The sequence below is a fragment of the Trachurus trachurus genome (genome assembly GCF_905171665.1).
Source record: "Trachurus trachurus genome assembly, chromosome: 15".
Taxonomy (NCBI): Eukaryota; Metazoa; Chordata; class Actinopteri; order Carangiformes; family Carangidae; genus Trachurus; species Trachurus trachurus.
Genome location: NC_139906.1, coordinates 8,258,564 through 8,276,250, shown reverse-complemented (window position 1 = coordinate 8,276,250; position 17,687 = coordinate 8,258,564). Strand labels below are relative to the sequence as shown.

General features: G+C 42.3%; 1 protein-coding gene across 3 annotated transcripts in view; it reads left to right on the top strand.

Annotated features, from left to right (window-relative positions):
- Positions 1-17,687, top strand: part of peli1b (pellino E3 ubiquitin protein ligase 1b) — a 50,440-nt gene that overhangs the window by 29,356 nt on the left and 3,397 nt on the right. For all 3 annotated transcript variants that reach the window (XM_083988270.1, XM_083988271.1, XM_083988272.1), the window contains 4 exons: positions 7,574-7,703; positions 8,488-8,589; positions 10,259-10,456; positions 11,958-12,146. In XM_083988270.1, coding sequence (XP_083844396.1) covers positions 7,574-7,703; positions 8,488-8,589; positions 10,259-10,456; positions 11,958-12,146 — 619 coding nt within the window. The remainder of the gene's footprint in view (positions 1-7,573; positions 7,704-8,487; positions 8,590-10,258; positions 10,457-11,957; positions 12,147-17,687) is intronic.

Sequence of the window (17,687 nt, the reverse complement as noted above, 5' to 3'; positions counted from 1 at the left end):
AGCAATGCACTGGCCTTGCGGGATAAATAAAATACAGTAACACATAGTCACATGGCACTGCAAGGCCAGAGGAAGTTGAAACAGGCAGTTAAGAAAGCAACATACTGTACAGTGGTAAGTGGGTACCGCCTAACACTCAAAGGCTTGTCTGTACAAATAAACACAGCTAATATTCACATTTTCCTTCTCATTAATGATCCTCACACATACTGGCCTGCTGCCTGTAATGACAGATACCGGATTCTTTGAGTTGCCCCTTCCATGTTTAAATGGCAAGCAAATTTACTGGTTAACACATGTGCAAGTAGATGAAATATTTACTTGCACTGTCTCAATTTTTAGGGGCAAAATGCTGACATTTCGGGGCAGACTGGAGCCCTGGTTGTAGGACTGGGTATCGCTACTGCTTTGTTTTCACGGTTTTAATACCAATTTGCTTGGTTATGAAAGAGATTTTCACAAAACTAATGTTGCAAATTGTACAAAGATGTAACTCTCTAGCCTGGTGTATTATTAAAAATATTAATGCCACAGTATAATACATTTTTGCAAAAAAGCAGTTACATTAATGCACATTTATTTAAAATTACCCACTACAGAAGTAAAAAGTGCAACAGTGCAATGGCGTCCAGCCCTACTCAGTTGTAAGGTTTATTTTACTTTATTTAATCCTCCGTAGTCCCTTTCGTTTCTTTTGAGGATAGATGAACAGTTACGAGAGATTTCAGTTTATTACCAGTTCGTCCCATTTATTGGGAGCCAGTTCTTCTGAGCTCACGCTCCGTCCAAAACTGTCGAAGACTAAACAATCTGTGCGAGTTTGTGGAAACACTCTTTATGTGTGGCAGCTCGTACAGTCTGTTTCCAGGCAGTCGTCAGGTTTGTCCCAAGCTTTAATAGAAACATCATGTTAATTAATAGGAAGGAAATGCACTTATTAGACCTCAAAGATGCACACAAGGACCACTGATGTAAACATTACTTTGTTTGTCTAAGAGAAACCTCAGTGCTGCTTTCAGGCACCACAATACAAACAGTAAAACATTTATATGGACATGCAGTCTCAACAAAAATAAGAATTTGTGTACCCTTGCTGTGACTTCCTATTGTTCCTATGATTTCTATTACATAAGATTTAATCCAAACTTTGAGAACAGTACAAATAGGCGTTTATTATAGCAGGACACTAGTGGAATAAACACTAAGGATTTACTGTAGAAGCACTCTGATTTGTCACTTAACCCCCCAGATATCTTCTAACAGGCTTAGCTGACGATGTGAACAAAGGGCAGCGATCCGGAAAGCCAGAACGGAAACGCTCTTCAAGAAAGAAGCAACAGAAACACATGTGGGGATATTTTTGTCTGGTTACTCGGGGTCGTGCACTGAAAGCCTCACACTGATGATGGGATTGTTCAGCCGCGGGGTTACAATCGAGTATTTTTGGAAGATGAGATTAACCACAATTTTGCTCGGCGTATTACAAGATGAGATGAGGTTTGGCCAGAAGCAGCACCGGCCGGATCATCATCTTTAACACCTCAACTCTCTCTCTCTCTCTCTTCCTCTTCCTCTGGAGATTTGTTTTGACTCAAGTCCACATACTCAGCTGTAGGGAAAAAAACCCTCGACCCCACCCTGCATCTCAAGCATGGAGGACAACTGCACACATACAGTACACATGCACTCTCTCCAATAACAACTGATGGTGAAGGACTTCCTCTATCTGTCCGTCTTCTGTTTATTTCCCATAGGGCTCTTCCACCCCACTCCCCATCCCAACCCACTCCACAGAGGAATGCAGATGTCGGAAAGACTCCTTACATGCACACACACACACCTTCTTGTGCTCATACGACACAGCCCACACACACATACACACACATGTTTTTCATGTCTCACACACACAGTTGGTTTCACAGCTGACTCACAGTTTGTTGTTCTGAGTTATTCTGGAGCCGCATTGTCAGGGAGATGACCGTGGAAATTTTCCCCTAGTGGAAAAACTGCAGCGAGCAGTAAATGCAGGCAGTCCCATGCCTTTACAAGGGAGAACCCCAGTTTTCCGTTTTGCTCTGCTTTTTCCGCTCCTCGTCGTCTCGATTCTAGGTCAGGCCACCCGTTTAGAAAAGGTCAACGGGGGCAACGTTCTCGCTGGTTGACACAAGCAGTCGCACTTTGCTGCGATCACAGCTGCTCTAAGTGTAGCCAGCGCTTTAATTACCAAACCGTAGCTCCATGCTCTCACCACCAACTCTAAAGGGGAAACGAATCCACGGCGGTGACGTGAACCCGTTCACTCTCATTACCATGTGGTCTCTTCAAAATAAAAGCCACACAAGGCCGTGGAAACACAGGACGCAGCATTTTATGTTCCTCGCATCGAGAGCAGAATCTGAAAGGTTGCAAACCCTGATTGCAATTAACCTTTCAAATTGGCACCGTGCTGTTCACGAGGACCATGTTGTGACTGAGAATGCACTGAAGGTTGAGGCGGCCCGCTGCTAAACGGGTAGAAGCTGAATATCCCACCAGGTGCAGTTAAAGTTATTCTTTATTATCATCTTTATGTGTGACGTTTCTGTACACAGCCCTTCTTCAGACAGCACTTAAAGGGGAACTATGCAAGTCTGGTCGCTTTTCCTCTGTTTTGCTAACCTTCCTCTCGACCATGTGCATTTGTTTACAACAAAACCGGTGAGAAATCGATCAATAGAGCCTTACATAACATTATATATCATCATACGATGTTACAATATGTATATTTGTGTAGTTAAATCTGTCATAAACAAGAGATTACGGGTTGCGGGGCGCGTTTGTGTCGCGGTGCCGCAGAGACGAGAGCTGGGACATTTTACAAGGTTGGTTTTCAGCCAAGAGACGCTAGGTGGAAGGCAGAGAGCATTTATTAAACCATCACACAATTACTCCAAAGCTGTGTAATTAAGGTAAAAATGTAGCAGAGTTAAGGTAAAAATCCTGCATAGTTCCTCTTTAAGTGACTTTGCCAGTGTAGCTGCTTCTAAACAGTGTTTACATTTCCAAAATGTGCAACATTCACAACATTCCCAAAGCTGTATTTTTTTTACATTCATGTTTTCCAGCTTTCATGTTCCTCCATGTTTTTTGGAGTTGGCACCTTGCTTTGCCTCTTTGCATATAACCACATCCAGCTGTTGATGACTGGATTAACAGGAATTTATGACAGGATCTTGATCACATCCTAAATTGGTACTTACCTGTACAGATCTGACCACGAGATTTATTTATTTATTTATTTTATTGTTTTGGAGCCCGAGGCGCTCGCTGTCACTGCTGGGACGGTGTCAACTCCTCAGGGTGTAGCGTCGTGACTTGTGAGTCAGCCAGCTCGTAAATGTCACATCACAGGTTTTAACGGACATGTGCTTCACATGAGATCTTCTCCGAGCAACTCTGAATCCGACATTAACAAGTCACAGTGGATCAACCAGATAATCTCACTGAATCGACACTTAGTTGAGTTTAGTTTAGTGAGTTTATTTCAGTCTTCTTGTAAAATCAAGTGCACACATCAATAAACAACGGGCTGGGCACCGTTGCACTGTTTTCTTCTGGAGTGGGTCATTTTAAATAAATGTACATTAATGTAAAGTTGCTTTTCAGTCAATTTATTGTAAACATTAATATTTTTAATAATGCACCAGAGAGTTCCATCTTTATACAATTTGAAACATTAGTTTTGTGAAAATCTCTTTCATAACCAAGCAATTTGTTATTAAAACTGAAATATCTCCAAATGAATCAATATCGAATCGGGACCTTGTGAATTGGAATCAAAATAATTCAGTAAATCTGTAGCGATACCCAGCCCTAATTTACACTTATGTTTTAAACATAAATAAACATACTTTTTCCCCCTTAAAGTATAAATACCAAACAAAACAAAACAAATGTAAACGCTTAACTCTAACAAAAGAAAACCCTGACATATCAACAGCTTTCCAGAGCTCTGCAGCCACTGATAAGTAATCAAACGTCAGGTATAATGATCCTTTCTTGCTGCAGTTGCTTTTTTCCCAGTGAAAACGTTTCAGTCCGTTTCACATCTTTTTCCACTTTGTGTAACGTTCAAGCTGTTTTAGTTTGTTAGGTGATGGTTGGGCTTTATAGGAAAATTACAGTAAACGACTTGCACGCCAGTATAAAGTGTTATCACGAATTGTGCTAACAGAACGGCTCAGCTGCAAGTAAACTCCCCAAACATCTGGAGCTCTGCAGCCGGCTTTGATCCGACTGCGGCTCCTGTGTGTGACCAGGGGACAACAGACCGGTCGTCATGCACGCAAAACAGGGAGCGGCCCCGTCATCAACACGTAGCACAGTGCTGCATCTGACCTCTGCGGCCGGCCGGCCGTTCGGCAACCCCCCGGTCCAACATTACCATGTTTGAAGCCCCCGTGATGCTAATGGCCCTAATCCTGAGGAATGCTGCGGCGTCTCTGGGGAACGATCTGTTTAGAGGCAACAGTGAGTGGACATCCATGTGGCTTTTTTTTAAAACAACCGTGACATCACTGGATACACTGCAGTCGCTCCAAACCACCACCTCCTCCTCCTCCTCCTCCTCCTGTGACCAGATACTGTACATCTGCTGCTCAGCTGTGTGTGTGTGTGTGTGTGTGTGTTGCATCGGCAGAACACAGGTCTCTCGCTCCGAAGAAGAACCCACTGGAAGAAGTAAATCTCACAGTTTCCTTCCTCATTAATTTTGCCATTTAACTTATGTCATATTCAATTACTCAAAAATAGAGAAGTAGAGTACGCACACTAGAATATGTTCCTGAATGTTTCATATGAACATCACCACAGATATTCATATTAAACACGGGACGGGAACATTTCTTCTTTCCTTTTGTGCTGTTTCTTTTGTATCAATAAGGACACAAACTGTACGTGGTTAGCATTTGAATTATCTTTGTCACATCATATTGTACCCATACCTACTTTTTTTATTTATTATTACACTGATGCTGCCCATGTTTTGTACAAAAACTTGAAATATAAAGTATAAAAACCACAAAACAAGTTGTTGTTCTGGCATATTCTAGTGTGCAGACTCTTATTTCTTTATATTTTTGATTCACTCCTCGTTGCGGTGTTTGGAGGATGTGCGTCGTGTCTTGTTGTGATTGTCTCATATTCAGTTTACTCAGTGATACAGTAGGTAGTAATTTCCCCTCACAGCCTTTCTTTACGTTTTTATAGACTTGCTCTATAAGTGGTAGCTTGTTGCTGCTGCTGCACACTGAGCTTTTAGTTCACTACACACACGCTTGTTGCTAATTGTGGGAAATGAAGAATACACCGTGTGTGTTTGTGCACACACACACTAACTTTTTCCTAACTGTGGCCCTTCCTGCCTCGCTCCCTCTGAAAGACACACACGCACACTCTCGTTGCGAACCTTTGGCCTTTCTGCCATTGTTTTAACAGAAATGTTCTGATGCATGTACGTACACGCACACATCGCCGCCGCCCGCTACCCATGGGAACTTGGGATTGAACTGCCAAGCGAGACTTTGAGCCTCCTCCAGCAGACTGCCCTGCCCTCTCCCTCTCTCCCTCTCCCTCCTTCTCTCCGGTTACGGGCCAAACTTCACCATGGTTACGCTCTTGCCATGGTTACTCTCCCCAAACGTTGCTGTGGCTCTGTTCCCTCACCATGGTAACTCATAAACCCTCCCAGCGTTGTTTGATCCCAGCAGATCCTGCTACTCTGAGAAGAGGAACATTTAGCTGGAGGCCGGGCGACGCGTCCTCCTCACAACCTGTCCGTCTCCGCTGCTGGACTCGGTGCTGCTGCGGTGGGTGGGTGGGTGGGTGGGTCGGTGCGTTTCAGGGGTCTGATTGGTCAGAGACGCGTTCCAGAGCCGCTGCTTTAAACACATGATCTTTTTTTTTCTCTCTCTCTTGTGTCTCGTTTGCTTTTTCAGATTTGACAAACTTAAACCCTTGATTTCTTTCATGTGCTCACCTGGAACTGTGACTGTTTCTAAAAACTTACAAGCGAGCTCTGGAAAGTTTTTATCAAAGTCAAGAAAGTTCTTTTTTTATTTACCTTTCTTCATTTATTGTGACTTGGCCTAAGTTTTTAATGTGGTGTTTTATTAATATTTAGACCAGAGGTGTCAAACTAATTTTAGTTCAGGGGCCACAAACAGCGCAATTTGATCTCAAGTGGGTCGGACCAGTAAAATAAAAGCATGATAACCTATAAATAAATAAAAAACTTTTAATTTTTACCTTTGTTTTTGTACATTATTAAGATGTTTACAGTTAATGAGCTATCCTTTTACAAAACAACCTAAAATTTCTTGATTAAAACATTTCTTTAACAATATTATGCCTCTTCAGTCTTCTACACAATTTTTACACAATTTTTACAATTCATCCTGCGAGCCGGATTGGACCCTCTGGGCCAGTTTTGGATTTAGATCGATGCTATTGAAAAGAATAAGATTGAATGTCTGATAAATGATAAATATGAATTGAATTGAAAACTGAAAAAAAACAAAAGGGTTTTTTGGAAGCAGTCATCATCACTGCTGACTGTCAGAGTGAGTCCATAACTTCTGTGGCCTCTGGATGTCATAACAGTGTTTTAAGGTAGCGAGCAGTATTTATGTACATGGTCGTGTTTATAAAGCAGTGCTGCTGCTGCTGCTGTTACAGGAATATCTCTGCACAGCCTGTAATGTATAGATGGGGCCTGCTTCAGATAAAGTGCATTTTCTTTCTCCGTGCATGTTAATTTCAAGATATATCCACTGATTTTGTTTCTTTAAATGACTGAATATTGTTTTTGTTAATGGGTTAAACGAGACGAGACACCTTTTTCTTCCATGTCTCTGTGCTCTGTCAAGGAAACACAAAAACACACTGTTGATAAACTGAAACGTAGGTGGAGATGACGAATGTTTGCTGAGTGTTTTCTTACTTTAGGATATTCACCAACACACACACACACTCACGCTCACACTCACACACCGAGACACAACAGTCCCGGTGTTGTTGGGAGTCACAGAGACTCCATTCTGTCGGAGGGAACGCCTCTGTTTATTCTCCTTTCCTCAGTCATGTATCAGGCTAAATGAGTCTCTCTCTGTGTTTATTTTCTCAGCCCTTCTGGGGTTATGTTTGGAGGGCTCTGTTGTTTATGGGGACATGATTTGCTTTTGTAAAAAAAAAAAAAAAAAAAGCATGTATAAAAAGTATAGGCTGTTATTTGTGCGCGTGGATGTGTGTGTGTGTGTGTGTGTGTGTGTGCGTGCATAGTCATGGAGAGAGTGCACTGAAATGCCTCGAGCGTTTTCCACAATGACTGTTTTTCCAGTGCATTATACAGCTGCTCAGACTATAATGCCCCATTGTTTATTGTTTTTTTCTTTCTTTGTATGTATGTGTGTGTGTGTGTGTGTGTGTGTGTGTGTGTGTGTGTGTGTGTGTGTGTGTGTGTGTGTGTGTGTGTGTGTGTGTGTGTGTGTCTTGTGTGTGTGCGTGTGTGTGTGTGTTTCTCTGTGCGAATGTGTAGGTACAATGGCTCTCTGCCCAACGGGGACCGAGGTCGACGTAAAAGCCGTTTTGCACTTTGTAAGAGGCCGAAGGCAAACGGGGTGAAACCCAGCACAGTTCACGTCGCCTGCTCTCCACAGGCAGCCAAGGTGACACACTCAAACACACACACACTCTTACACACTCTTACACACACACACGGTATTATTTATATGTCCCAGGGATGACCTACTTTTAAAAGGTACAATGGTTTCTACACAGTATTTAACTGGAACTGGATGCTAAAGCGTTATAAGAGAAACAAGTGTGAATGATTCAGTGGAAAGTGAGTGATTTCTTTTTGGGTTGTTTGTTTTTTTTTTGTCCTGGGAAACACGTTCATGTGTTTCCATCAGCAGTTGTGCATAAGTTCGGCCAGAAATCCTCCAGAATCTGTTAAATGAACAGGGGATTGTAACTTGTATATGTGTGTGTGAGAGCGAGAGACCTTTGCTTTTCTGGTTTAACATCTGCGCTTAATGGATTCTCCGAGGACACACACACATATACACATATACACACACACCGGCCAGGCTTTTAGCTGCAGTAATTTAAAGAGTCTGGAAGAGCGATTGTCCCTCTCTGTCCTGTGGGTGGTCCTGACCGACCGAAAAGACATCGAGGCCGTCCTCCTCCTCCTCCTCCTCCTCCTCCTCCTCTAAGGTCCAGCTAGTGACTGCATAACTGAACTCCTCCTCACCTACTCCACCCTTCCTCTCTCCGTCAGGATCACTGAGGAGGAGGAGGAGGAGGAGGAGATGTCGGAGGTGTTAGTGCGATGCAGCGTGTTCTGGCTCGGTTCCTCGTGTACATTTTGAACATTTGTGGAAAGTTTCAGAGCTGCATCTTGCGTCTCATTTATCCTCCCCTTTGTTCTTTTTTATGTCTCAACAGGCCATAAGCAACAAAGACCAGCACAGCATCTCATACACTCTGTCTCGAGCCCAGACGGTGGTGGTGGAGTACACCCATGACAGCAATACAGACATGTTCCAGGTAACAGCTTTTATCAGCACCACTAGATGATTTTTTTAATTTATTTTTTTTACAGCCAATTTATAGTCCTTGTTTTTTCCACTTCCACTTCCCTGCTGCACTCACTCACTCACTCACACCTGCTTCAGTAGAAGAGCTGGACTGCAGGGTGTGTTCGAGGCGAGCAGAGGGTTTCAAAACGGCTCACTAACCGGTGTTAGACTTTGTCTCAGCGTGTAGGTGGATCAATTTTTAATCTTAGGCGTTAATTATTTAAGTATCGGCAATGTTAGCATATTCATATCAGTGTGTTGCTACTAAATTTCCAAATGCAGTTTATAATGTGCAACATAATATTCAGTAGAAATTTCAGTTCAGGCTCAGTTGGTAAAGTCACATTTATCTAAGTTAAAGAGACCACGAGGAGTTTGCTTTTGGTTATAAAAGAGTCTCATATTAATGTGGATAAATCTACGTCAATGGGTCCATTTTCGATAAATGTATCGTTGTGTCTTTATAGTTATTTTGATATTATTATTTATTGGTCAACTTGCCCAGCATTTCCTAGTTTCAGTTTCCCGGATCGCTAGTTGGCATTGTTTATGAACTACGACGGTATCTGATCGTCTTCGAACCTGCGACTTTCGTTCTTGATTAATGAAAACATTCTTGGCAAATGTTTTCACTTTCGTCCGGCTTGCACCAGTCCAAGAATTTCACTTACAGGGTTATGCGTGCAGAGGCTCATGGGAAATGTAGTGTGAAATCACTTTGCTTTCCAAAAGTCCTCGTAGTCCCTTTAAAACACAGCTTGACCTTGGAAACAACAGTCACAAAGTTTATTTAAACTCTATTTCTGAGCTTTACATCACATCACATCACAGGTTGTCATGGAGTTGTTGAAGTTTTCTTTTTTTCCTCATCACTTTAAGAAGTTGAGAGTCGCTCGTAACCTTGGAAACTGCCTTCATGACAGCAACTAAAGTCCGTTCAGCTCCAGTCCAGGAGTTTTTCATCATATCACATTGTCAGCAAAGTGAAAGAAAGAAAAAAGGCACAATATTAAAGTGGACTGGTTGTGTTTTGTATTAAATAAAACAACAAGACTTGAGCAGTAACTTTGATGATACGTCTGAGTCAGACGTGGATTAGAGGTTCAGTTCCTCTACGGTAAACACTGTGTTTTTCAGGAGGCAGCCCGTTCCTCGCTTGAATACAGCATTAACGCGCTGGGAGGCCGCTGTGTGCGAGGCGCTGCTGTCAGGGGCTGCAAAGTACCCATCATCATGGCACAGAGTGTCCTCAGAGTTATTATGGGTTGTGTGTAGAAGTTTGTAATACACGTGAACCATCAGATAACTTTTCTCTCAGGTCGTCTAAGTTCATCCAGGTTTAAAAAGCAGAAAGTGTTTACAGTGGATCCAAGTAGCTGAACTTGTCGGACAATGCTCCTTCAGTGTTTTTGTCATCCACCTACGTCACTCCTTCTCTTTTCAACTGAGCTCTGTATTGTACACTGAGCTTTTATTTCTATGTCTCTCTTGTTCTTCCCCACAGAGAATTATTCAGTATTATCTCACAGCTGGAACGGGTTTTCTTAAGTAATCCTGATTTAAGTCTGGAACTTGTTATAACACGTCTTCTTCTTTGTCCCTCTCTCTCTCTCTCTCTCTCTCTCTCTCGACACCAGATCGGTCGATCGACGGAGAGTCCCATAGACTTCGTGGTGACGGACACGGTGGCGGGCAGCCAGAGCAACGCAGACACCCAGTCGGTTCAGAGCACCATCTCCCGCTTCGCCTGCCGCATCATGTGCCAGCGCACGCCGCCTTACACTGCACGCATCTACGCCGCGGGCTTCGACTCCTCCAAGAACATTTTCCTGGGGGTGAGATGTGTTTTTTTTTGTTTTTTTTTATGTATGTTTATTGTTTTTCAACAAAAAAACTGAGATTAGAAAAAAGACATGGACAGGATCAGCACATCATAAGTAAAGAAATAACAGAAGCCACTGACTGTCATGACAATAAAATAAACATGTGTGTTTAAAAAACTGTACAAAGTGAAGAGTAAAATGAGAGATACACACAGCAAGGTGTTTCACAGTGATCGACACATTAGTCCTTTCCTTGAAACAGTTGCAGTTCAGGGTCCCACATCTTTTCAAACATGTCTCCCCTGTCTTCGTTATAAAGTCTCAGTCTCTCCAGGTGAAGCGTATTTGCCATTTCTCTTAACCACAGATCGAACGTGGGTGCGATGTCTGACCTCCATGCCTGGAGGATTAACCTCTTTCCAATAATAATAAAATAATAATAATCAATCAATAATAATACATTTTATTTAAAAAGCGCTTTTCAAGCCACTCAAGGACACTTAAAGATGAGTGCTTCAAATGAAATGATCAATAAACAACATTCAAAACATCAGTAAAATAAAAATGAGCAAATATTAAAGCAGAAGTCGACTGCAATGGACAGTTCATCTGTGAAAGTAGACTCCAGGAAGAATAGCGATGGCCTTTGCCAAAGCTAATGGAGATCTAAATAAATGAAAAAAAAAAAGTGAGTGATCCGGTCGTTTTCGCTAATGCTGCGTTCCAGGCAGGCTTTTGAAATCATAAATTACAGCTTCAAACACTCTATGTAAGTGATTGCTGTCGGAAGATATAACTATTTAAGACTTATATTAACACAAATATATCACTTACTTCTGCTTTAAATATACAACATTTAAGAAAACAACAATGAATCACAATTCCAAATAGGAAAGCCTTTTTCTCATATTTATTGGCAGAAGACAAAGTGGGTAGTTGTCCCGAGAATGGCTACAAATGGATCAGGCTCCCAACATTTCCCATGGAGAAGCAATGAAAAATACGTTTCCAGTATGTGCACAATTGTGAGCTGTGTTTTTTTGTCTGGTGCCTCGGACACGTGAAAGAGTGAGAGGCAAAGAGATCAAAGGAAAAAAATAACACAAGGAAATGTGACAGAAAGACTGAGGGAAATGCATGATCAAACACAGCTCGTGTTCTGGTGATGTGAAAGATAAAAACTCTGTGCAAAACCTTTAACCTACTTTTTCCCCCCACTCATATTAGCTGTCATATTTTCACACTTACTGTCAGAAGCAAACATCATTCTCCCCTGTCTGTCATCATCATGACAACTGATTTCCTGTCAAAGTGGCCATAAAACTGAATTCACACGCTGGTCAAAGTAAAAAAAAAAGAGGAAATTACTCTTAATAATTTCATTTAAAGCTGCAATTTGTCATGTGGAAGTTTTTCTATGAACATGGTGCTGCAAAACTTTCCACTACACTCTTTCCTTTTCGACTCATAATGTGTCTTTGACCCTAACCCCGACGTCTTGGTTTGTCTCCAGGAGAAAGCTGCCAAGTGGAAGACGCCCGACAGTCAAATGGACGGGCTGACCACCAACGGCGTGCTGGTGATGCACCCGCGAACCGGCTTCACCCAGGACTCCAAACCCGGCGTGTGGAGGGAGATCTCGGTCTGCGGCAACGTCTTCACCCTGCGAGAAACACGCTCGGCGCAGCAGCGAGGAAAGATGGTGAGGAGGGAGGGAGGGAGGGAGGAAGGGAGGGAGGGAGGGAGGGAGGGAGGGAGGAAGCATGACCGTGTGTGGGAGAAAAAAAAAAAGTTCAAAACAAAAGTTCAGCCGCTCGTAAACTTTGTCCACAGTCAGATAAAAGAGGGTTCAGAAGGTTTTTAAGAAGATAAGATGATGAAGATGATGATATCGGCCCCACAGAGAGACAGGATGTTTTGGCAGCAGACCGGTTCACAGTCGACACATTGCTGCAGCAGAAACAAGTTGTGAAGATAACACAGACACCTTTTGAAGATGTTCTGATGAACAACAGGGAGCAAGCACACGGCCGCTTATTTCCACATCCAGCAGTTGTGTTTGCTCAGTGGCCACCGTCTTTTTCAGCTCCGTGTTTGGTCTCCACTGCCTGCGGAGGGAAATATCTGCCTCTTCTTTAGCTGCTCAGTGCTCCACCAGCTGCTCGCCAACCGTGTGCGTGTGTCTGCTGTTTGGTGCTGAGATGAATATTAGACTGTAGAGTAGGGGTGTCAAACTCATTTTTGTTCAGGGGCCAGAAACGGTGCAATATTTTTATTTTATTTTATTTATTTAGATTAAGGACAACACATAATATTGGACATTGTACAAATGTAAATATGCCAGATTGTAGCCATGGCTAGTGTCCGTCTGTAGTCCCCAGGTAGGTTGTTGTACAGTAATAGTAAAAAAAGACACATGAGAAATACATAGAAGAACCATAAAAGACCAATACAATATAAGGATTTGCACAAAGAGGGACAGAATACTGACTTAACAAAGAACATACACACTCAGGTACAATAAAACAAAACAAAAGATAACAAAAGTACCTCCGGTGTATTACATATCAAAATCAATAGTGACCACAACAAGAAAAAAAGAAAAGAAAAACAGATTAAAGCCTCACACAGTTGCACGACTAGACCCTCCAGCCCTTAACCTAGTTGCCCACGACCCAAATTGCACATAACCCCTATTACACACAAACTTAATATTAATAATAATAATACATTTTATTTATAGAGCGCTTTTCAGGGAACTCAAAGTTGCTTTACAGACAATAAAAACAGCAGATAATACAAGTAAAATAGAATTTTTTTTTAACACAGATTAAAACAAATACGACAATATATCAAGAAGTATTGCACTTAATTTAACTTAATTCGATTTCAAGTGGGCCGGACCAGTAAAATAATACCATGATAACCTAAAAATAAAAAGAAATTTGAATTCTTCCCTTTGTTTTAGTGCATTATTAAGATGTTACCAGTTTATAAACTATCCTTTTACAGAATATATTATAAACAAGCTGACATTTCTTGATAAAAATGTATTTTCACACTTGGCAAATTCTTCCCTCACATTTGACATCCCGGCTGTAGAGAGTGAGTGAACATGAATCTGCATGGTTCATCACTACGACACATATTCACACTGCTTTCATGTTGTTATTCGATACCTTGGTATTTAAATTACTTCAAATGTTGAGTCGGACATGAGTTCAAACTGATAGAAGCAGCTTTTCAAACACGGAAAAACCCACTGACCTGATTTTTCAGATTGTTTTTGTGTGTTGTGTGGTTGTTGTGGGTGTTTTTATCTTCTCCATCCCTTTATCATCACACTCTTTGCACCATCAGCAAAAAAGCTTAATAACAGCACATGGAGGTTATCGGGATGCCGTCTCCATAGGCAACGGGTCCGGCTGTCAGAGCTGTGTGTAACAGGACCTTGTAAGAGGATCCTCCGGCTGACGTCAGAGTCTCTCAGCCAATCACAGCGCCGCGGCCACCTGTGGCATTTATATCTGACTGGATTTAGGTTGTCGTTCTTGTTGAATTATGTCTTTTATTAGGCATTCGTTTAGTTTTTTTTCCTTTTCCTCCTCCATCATCATCGTCATCTTCATCATCATCATCCAGCAGAAGCTCACAGTCAGCGGCTCCAACATTAACCCGTCTCTTTATCTGCCGTCCCACATGTTTCCCAGTCTCAGCCGGCGCAGCACAAATTAACAGCTCTTGTTATCTCCACCCGGCCATCACCATCCAGAGGAGTTAACCAACCACGTGTGCGTTATTATCTACCACTATTACTATAGAAACCACTCATTATTTCACAGGTGATGGACAGTCTGAATCGTCAGCACCTATTTTCCATTATGCACGGTGACAGAACATGATGGGGTTTAATTGTGCACATGACAGTGAATAACACAGTGAAGTCCTGCGATGCAGTGGCGGATGATGATGATGCTGTAACAGCAGCAGCATCGTGTGCAGTTTCAAATGTCGATGGAAAAACACAGACTTTGGAAGAATACACCTACAGTAAAGACCAGTTTAAGTTAAAATACATTTATTTATTTGGCTTTTTACAAAATCACAAGCCGTGTTTTCTCCTTTTGAGAAAAAAATTCGAAATAAAAATGTTTTGTTTCAGGACAGTCTTAAAGGAGTATTATCGCAAAATTCGGCCACTAGATGGAGCCAGGCGGAGCTTATCAGATATAAACAAGTGGGCAGCTGTCAGAGAGAGAGAGCAGCCTCGTTTAGTCCCCCCCCGCCCCCCCTCCTTCTCCCTCCCCCCTCCCTCGCCAGGCTGAATGAACGTGCAATCGCGGGAAAAGAAAACTCGCGGCAGCTCTACGTCGCGCACAACCACAACAACGACAACAACAACTGAAACGTCCTCCTCCTTAATAACACTGAGAGGACAGCTGAAGAAAGACACAGGGACGTGGAGACAAAGTGTTCTACCAGCGATTCAGTGACTGTGAGCACCCTAACACTGCTACATTACTTACTGTTGCATATTTGTCCGGTTCAGAGGTCTGATTTGCGAGTTCCGAGTGCATTTTAACGCAGCAAGCGCCGGGCCGGCTTGGATCATAACAAAGACAAATGCTGCATTTGCCCCACGGACACTATACTGTTGGCGATTTTTTTTGTAAATTTAGTTATGGCTCCCCCCGACCCATCTTTTACATATGTCATCTTATTTTATGCTATTACTGCTGTATTTGCGATAATGCTCCTTTAAAGAGGAACTATGCAGGATTTGTAGCTACATTTTTACCTTAATTAAACAGCTTTGGAGTTATTCTGATGGTTTAATAAATGGCTTAACTTGTGGAAGCTGCCTCCACTTTTGTGTCACTTATTGGCCGAAAACCAACCTTGCAAGACCCGGTGTCCCAGCTCTCGTCTCGTAACCCGTAACCTCTTGTTTATGACAGATTAAACTACACAAATATACACATCGTAACATCGCATATGATATATAATGTTATCTACCGCTCTATTGATTAATTTCTTCATTCCTTCGTTGTAAACAAATGCACATGGCCAGGAGGAGGGTTAGCAAAACAGAGGAAAAGCGACCAGACTTGCATAGTTCCCCTTTAAAAATACACTGATTTATTTCGTCCTCTAAACCACAAGCCGTGTTTTCTCCCTTTGAGAAAAAATTAGAAATAAAAATGTTTTGTTTTAGGACAGCCTTAATATTTCCTGACTGCATGGGACTGTTGTTAAAGACGGCAGGATAGAGGCGGTCTGTGTGGAGGAGAGAGACGGAGAGAGAAGCCAGGGTTTGAACTTCTTTTTTAGCTCGTATCATTTTTGAAGACGTCTATTTCTGTCGTCGTGCCTGTGAACAACGACAGAGTGCAGGGCTGAAACTGTGCGCCTTCATCCCAGATGTTGTCTCCCTCTACAATAGCTAAGATAAGGTGGAAACTAAGTAACACATTTTCCAAACATTGTCTTTTTAAACATAAACCAGTTCTGAAATGAACAGTTTATCGCTCTGGAAACCTTTTTTGCCCCCTGAACCTTTCTGTGCCCCCCCCCCCCCCCCCCCACCACCACCACCACCACTTTCTCTGTAACTGTCTGAAACCACAGATACATCCTCTTCATGTCTTTCCCTGAACTGACACTTTTTGTGCAGCTATATCCCTCCACTGTTTCAACTCAACACTTTATCGCTTTTCCGAATAATACAGTTTGTTTTATTCTTTGGTTTTTCTTTGCACACAGCGTCTGGTTGAAGCTCTTTCTCTTTCTCTTTCAACCTTCAAACCTCTGCAAGTACACAGCTTTTCTAAATGGGATAACTGCCCCGTGTTAGTGAAGGTTAACATCTGAAGGACTTTCTGATTGAATGAGGGGAAAAAAGTCGTCTCAGCAGGTTTTAACCAAAAAGCTCTCAGGCAGGATCCTACTCACTGTGTGTGTGTGTGTGTTAATAAGCACCAAAACACCTTGTTTTTTAATCTCATTTGACCTTAGATTCTTAAAAAAACCCACAATATCCATCATTTGAGAGTTGATTTGATGTAGAGATGATGAATCCTGTGCAGGTTTGTTTCAGTTTTCACTCGGCTTCGCCAGCGGGGGCAGCTGGTCGTCCTTCTGCAGTTTGACACAAGGTTGAAGCCAGACAGTGTAATGAGGAATATCTTACAGTGCAGCACACACACACACACACACACACACACACACACACACACACACACATGCACAGATTTTAACAGATCCTGCTGTGGGTACAGAGAAGTATGAGAGTCCAGTGTCTCCTGGCTCCTGCTGTGTTTAATAAAAGCTTTTTGTGCTGATAAATGATCCTCTTTAGTCTAATTAAATTATAACTGTGTGTCGCCGCCGGTGGGAGTGTGTGAATCGACCCCGAGCGCTGACATCATTAAATTTGAACGTGGTTATTTATTGATCAGGCTGACCGTTTTTCATACGGTCATTTTTATTTCTTTTTATTTAGCGTGCCGTTATGTTAAAGGGATAGTTCGACATTTTGAGTAATTTGTGCTTTCACAACAGCAACGACAACAGTGCGTGGAAGTGGTCGACTCTCCACAGTGTGAGTGTGAAATGAAAAACTGTGAAAACCACAATAAGAGTGTGACGTCGACATTTGACGGCAACGGAAATCACAACTGGTTTGTTAAACTGGTGTGTTTAAATTCACTCAGTGACTCGAATATTAAAGCGTGAATTTAAAGGGATAGTTCAACATTTTGGCAAATTGGCCCATTGCCATAATCCCTATAGTCATAGCAGTAGGTTCGTCACCTTTGATTGTCGGCGCAAGCTATTTTTAGAACGGTGGAGCAGAGCGGCGAGCTGCTCAGAGCTACGCTACGGAGGCTAATGGGATTTCTTGGTTTCCCTCATCAAACTCATCAAATACACAATCCAACAACTCCAAAATGCTCTTGTGGACAAGTTGTGACCTGCACATTCACCACGATATGAGATAATAACAGAACGTTACGGAACGGAGTTGTTTTAGAGGTAAATTCATGCAAAACCAAACCGCTGATGCACGTTCCCGTCGGGGGCAGTTTTTCGGCAAGCAGTTTCTGTATTTGCCTCTAAAACAACTTATTATCTCATAGCGTGGTGAATGTGCAGGTCACAACTTGTCCACCAGAGCGTTTTGGAGTTGTTGGATTGTGTATTTGATGAGTTTGATGAGGGAAACCAAGAAATCCCATTAGCC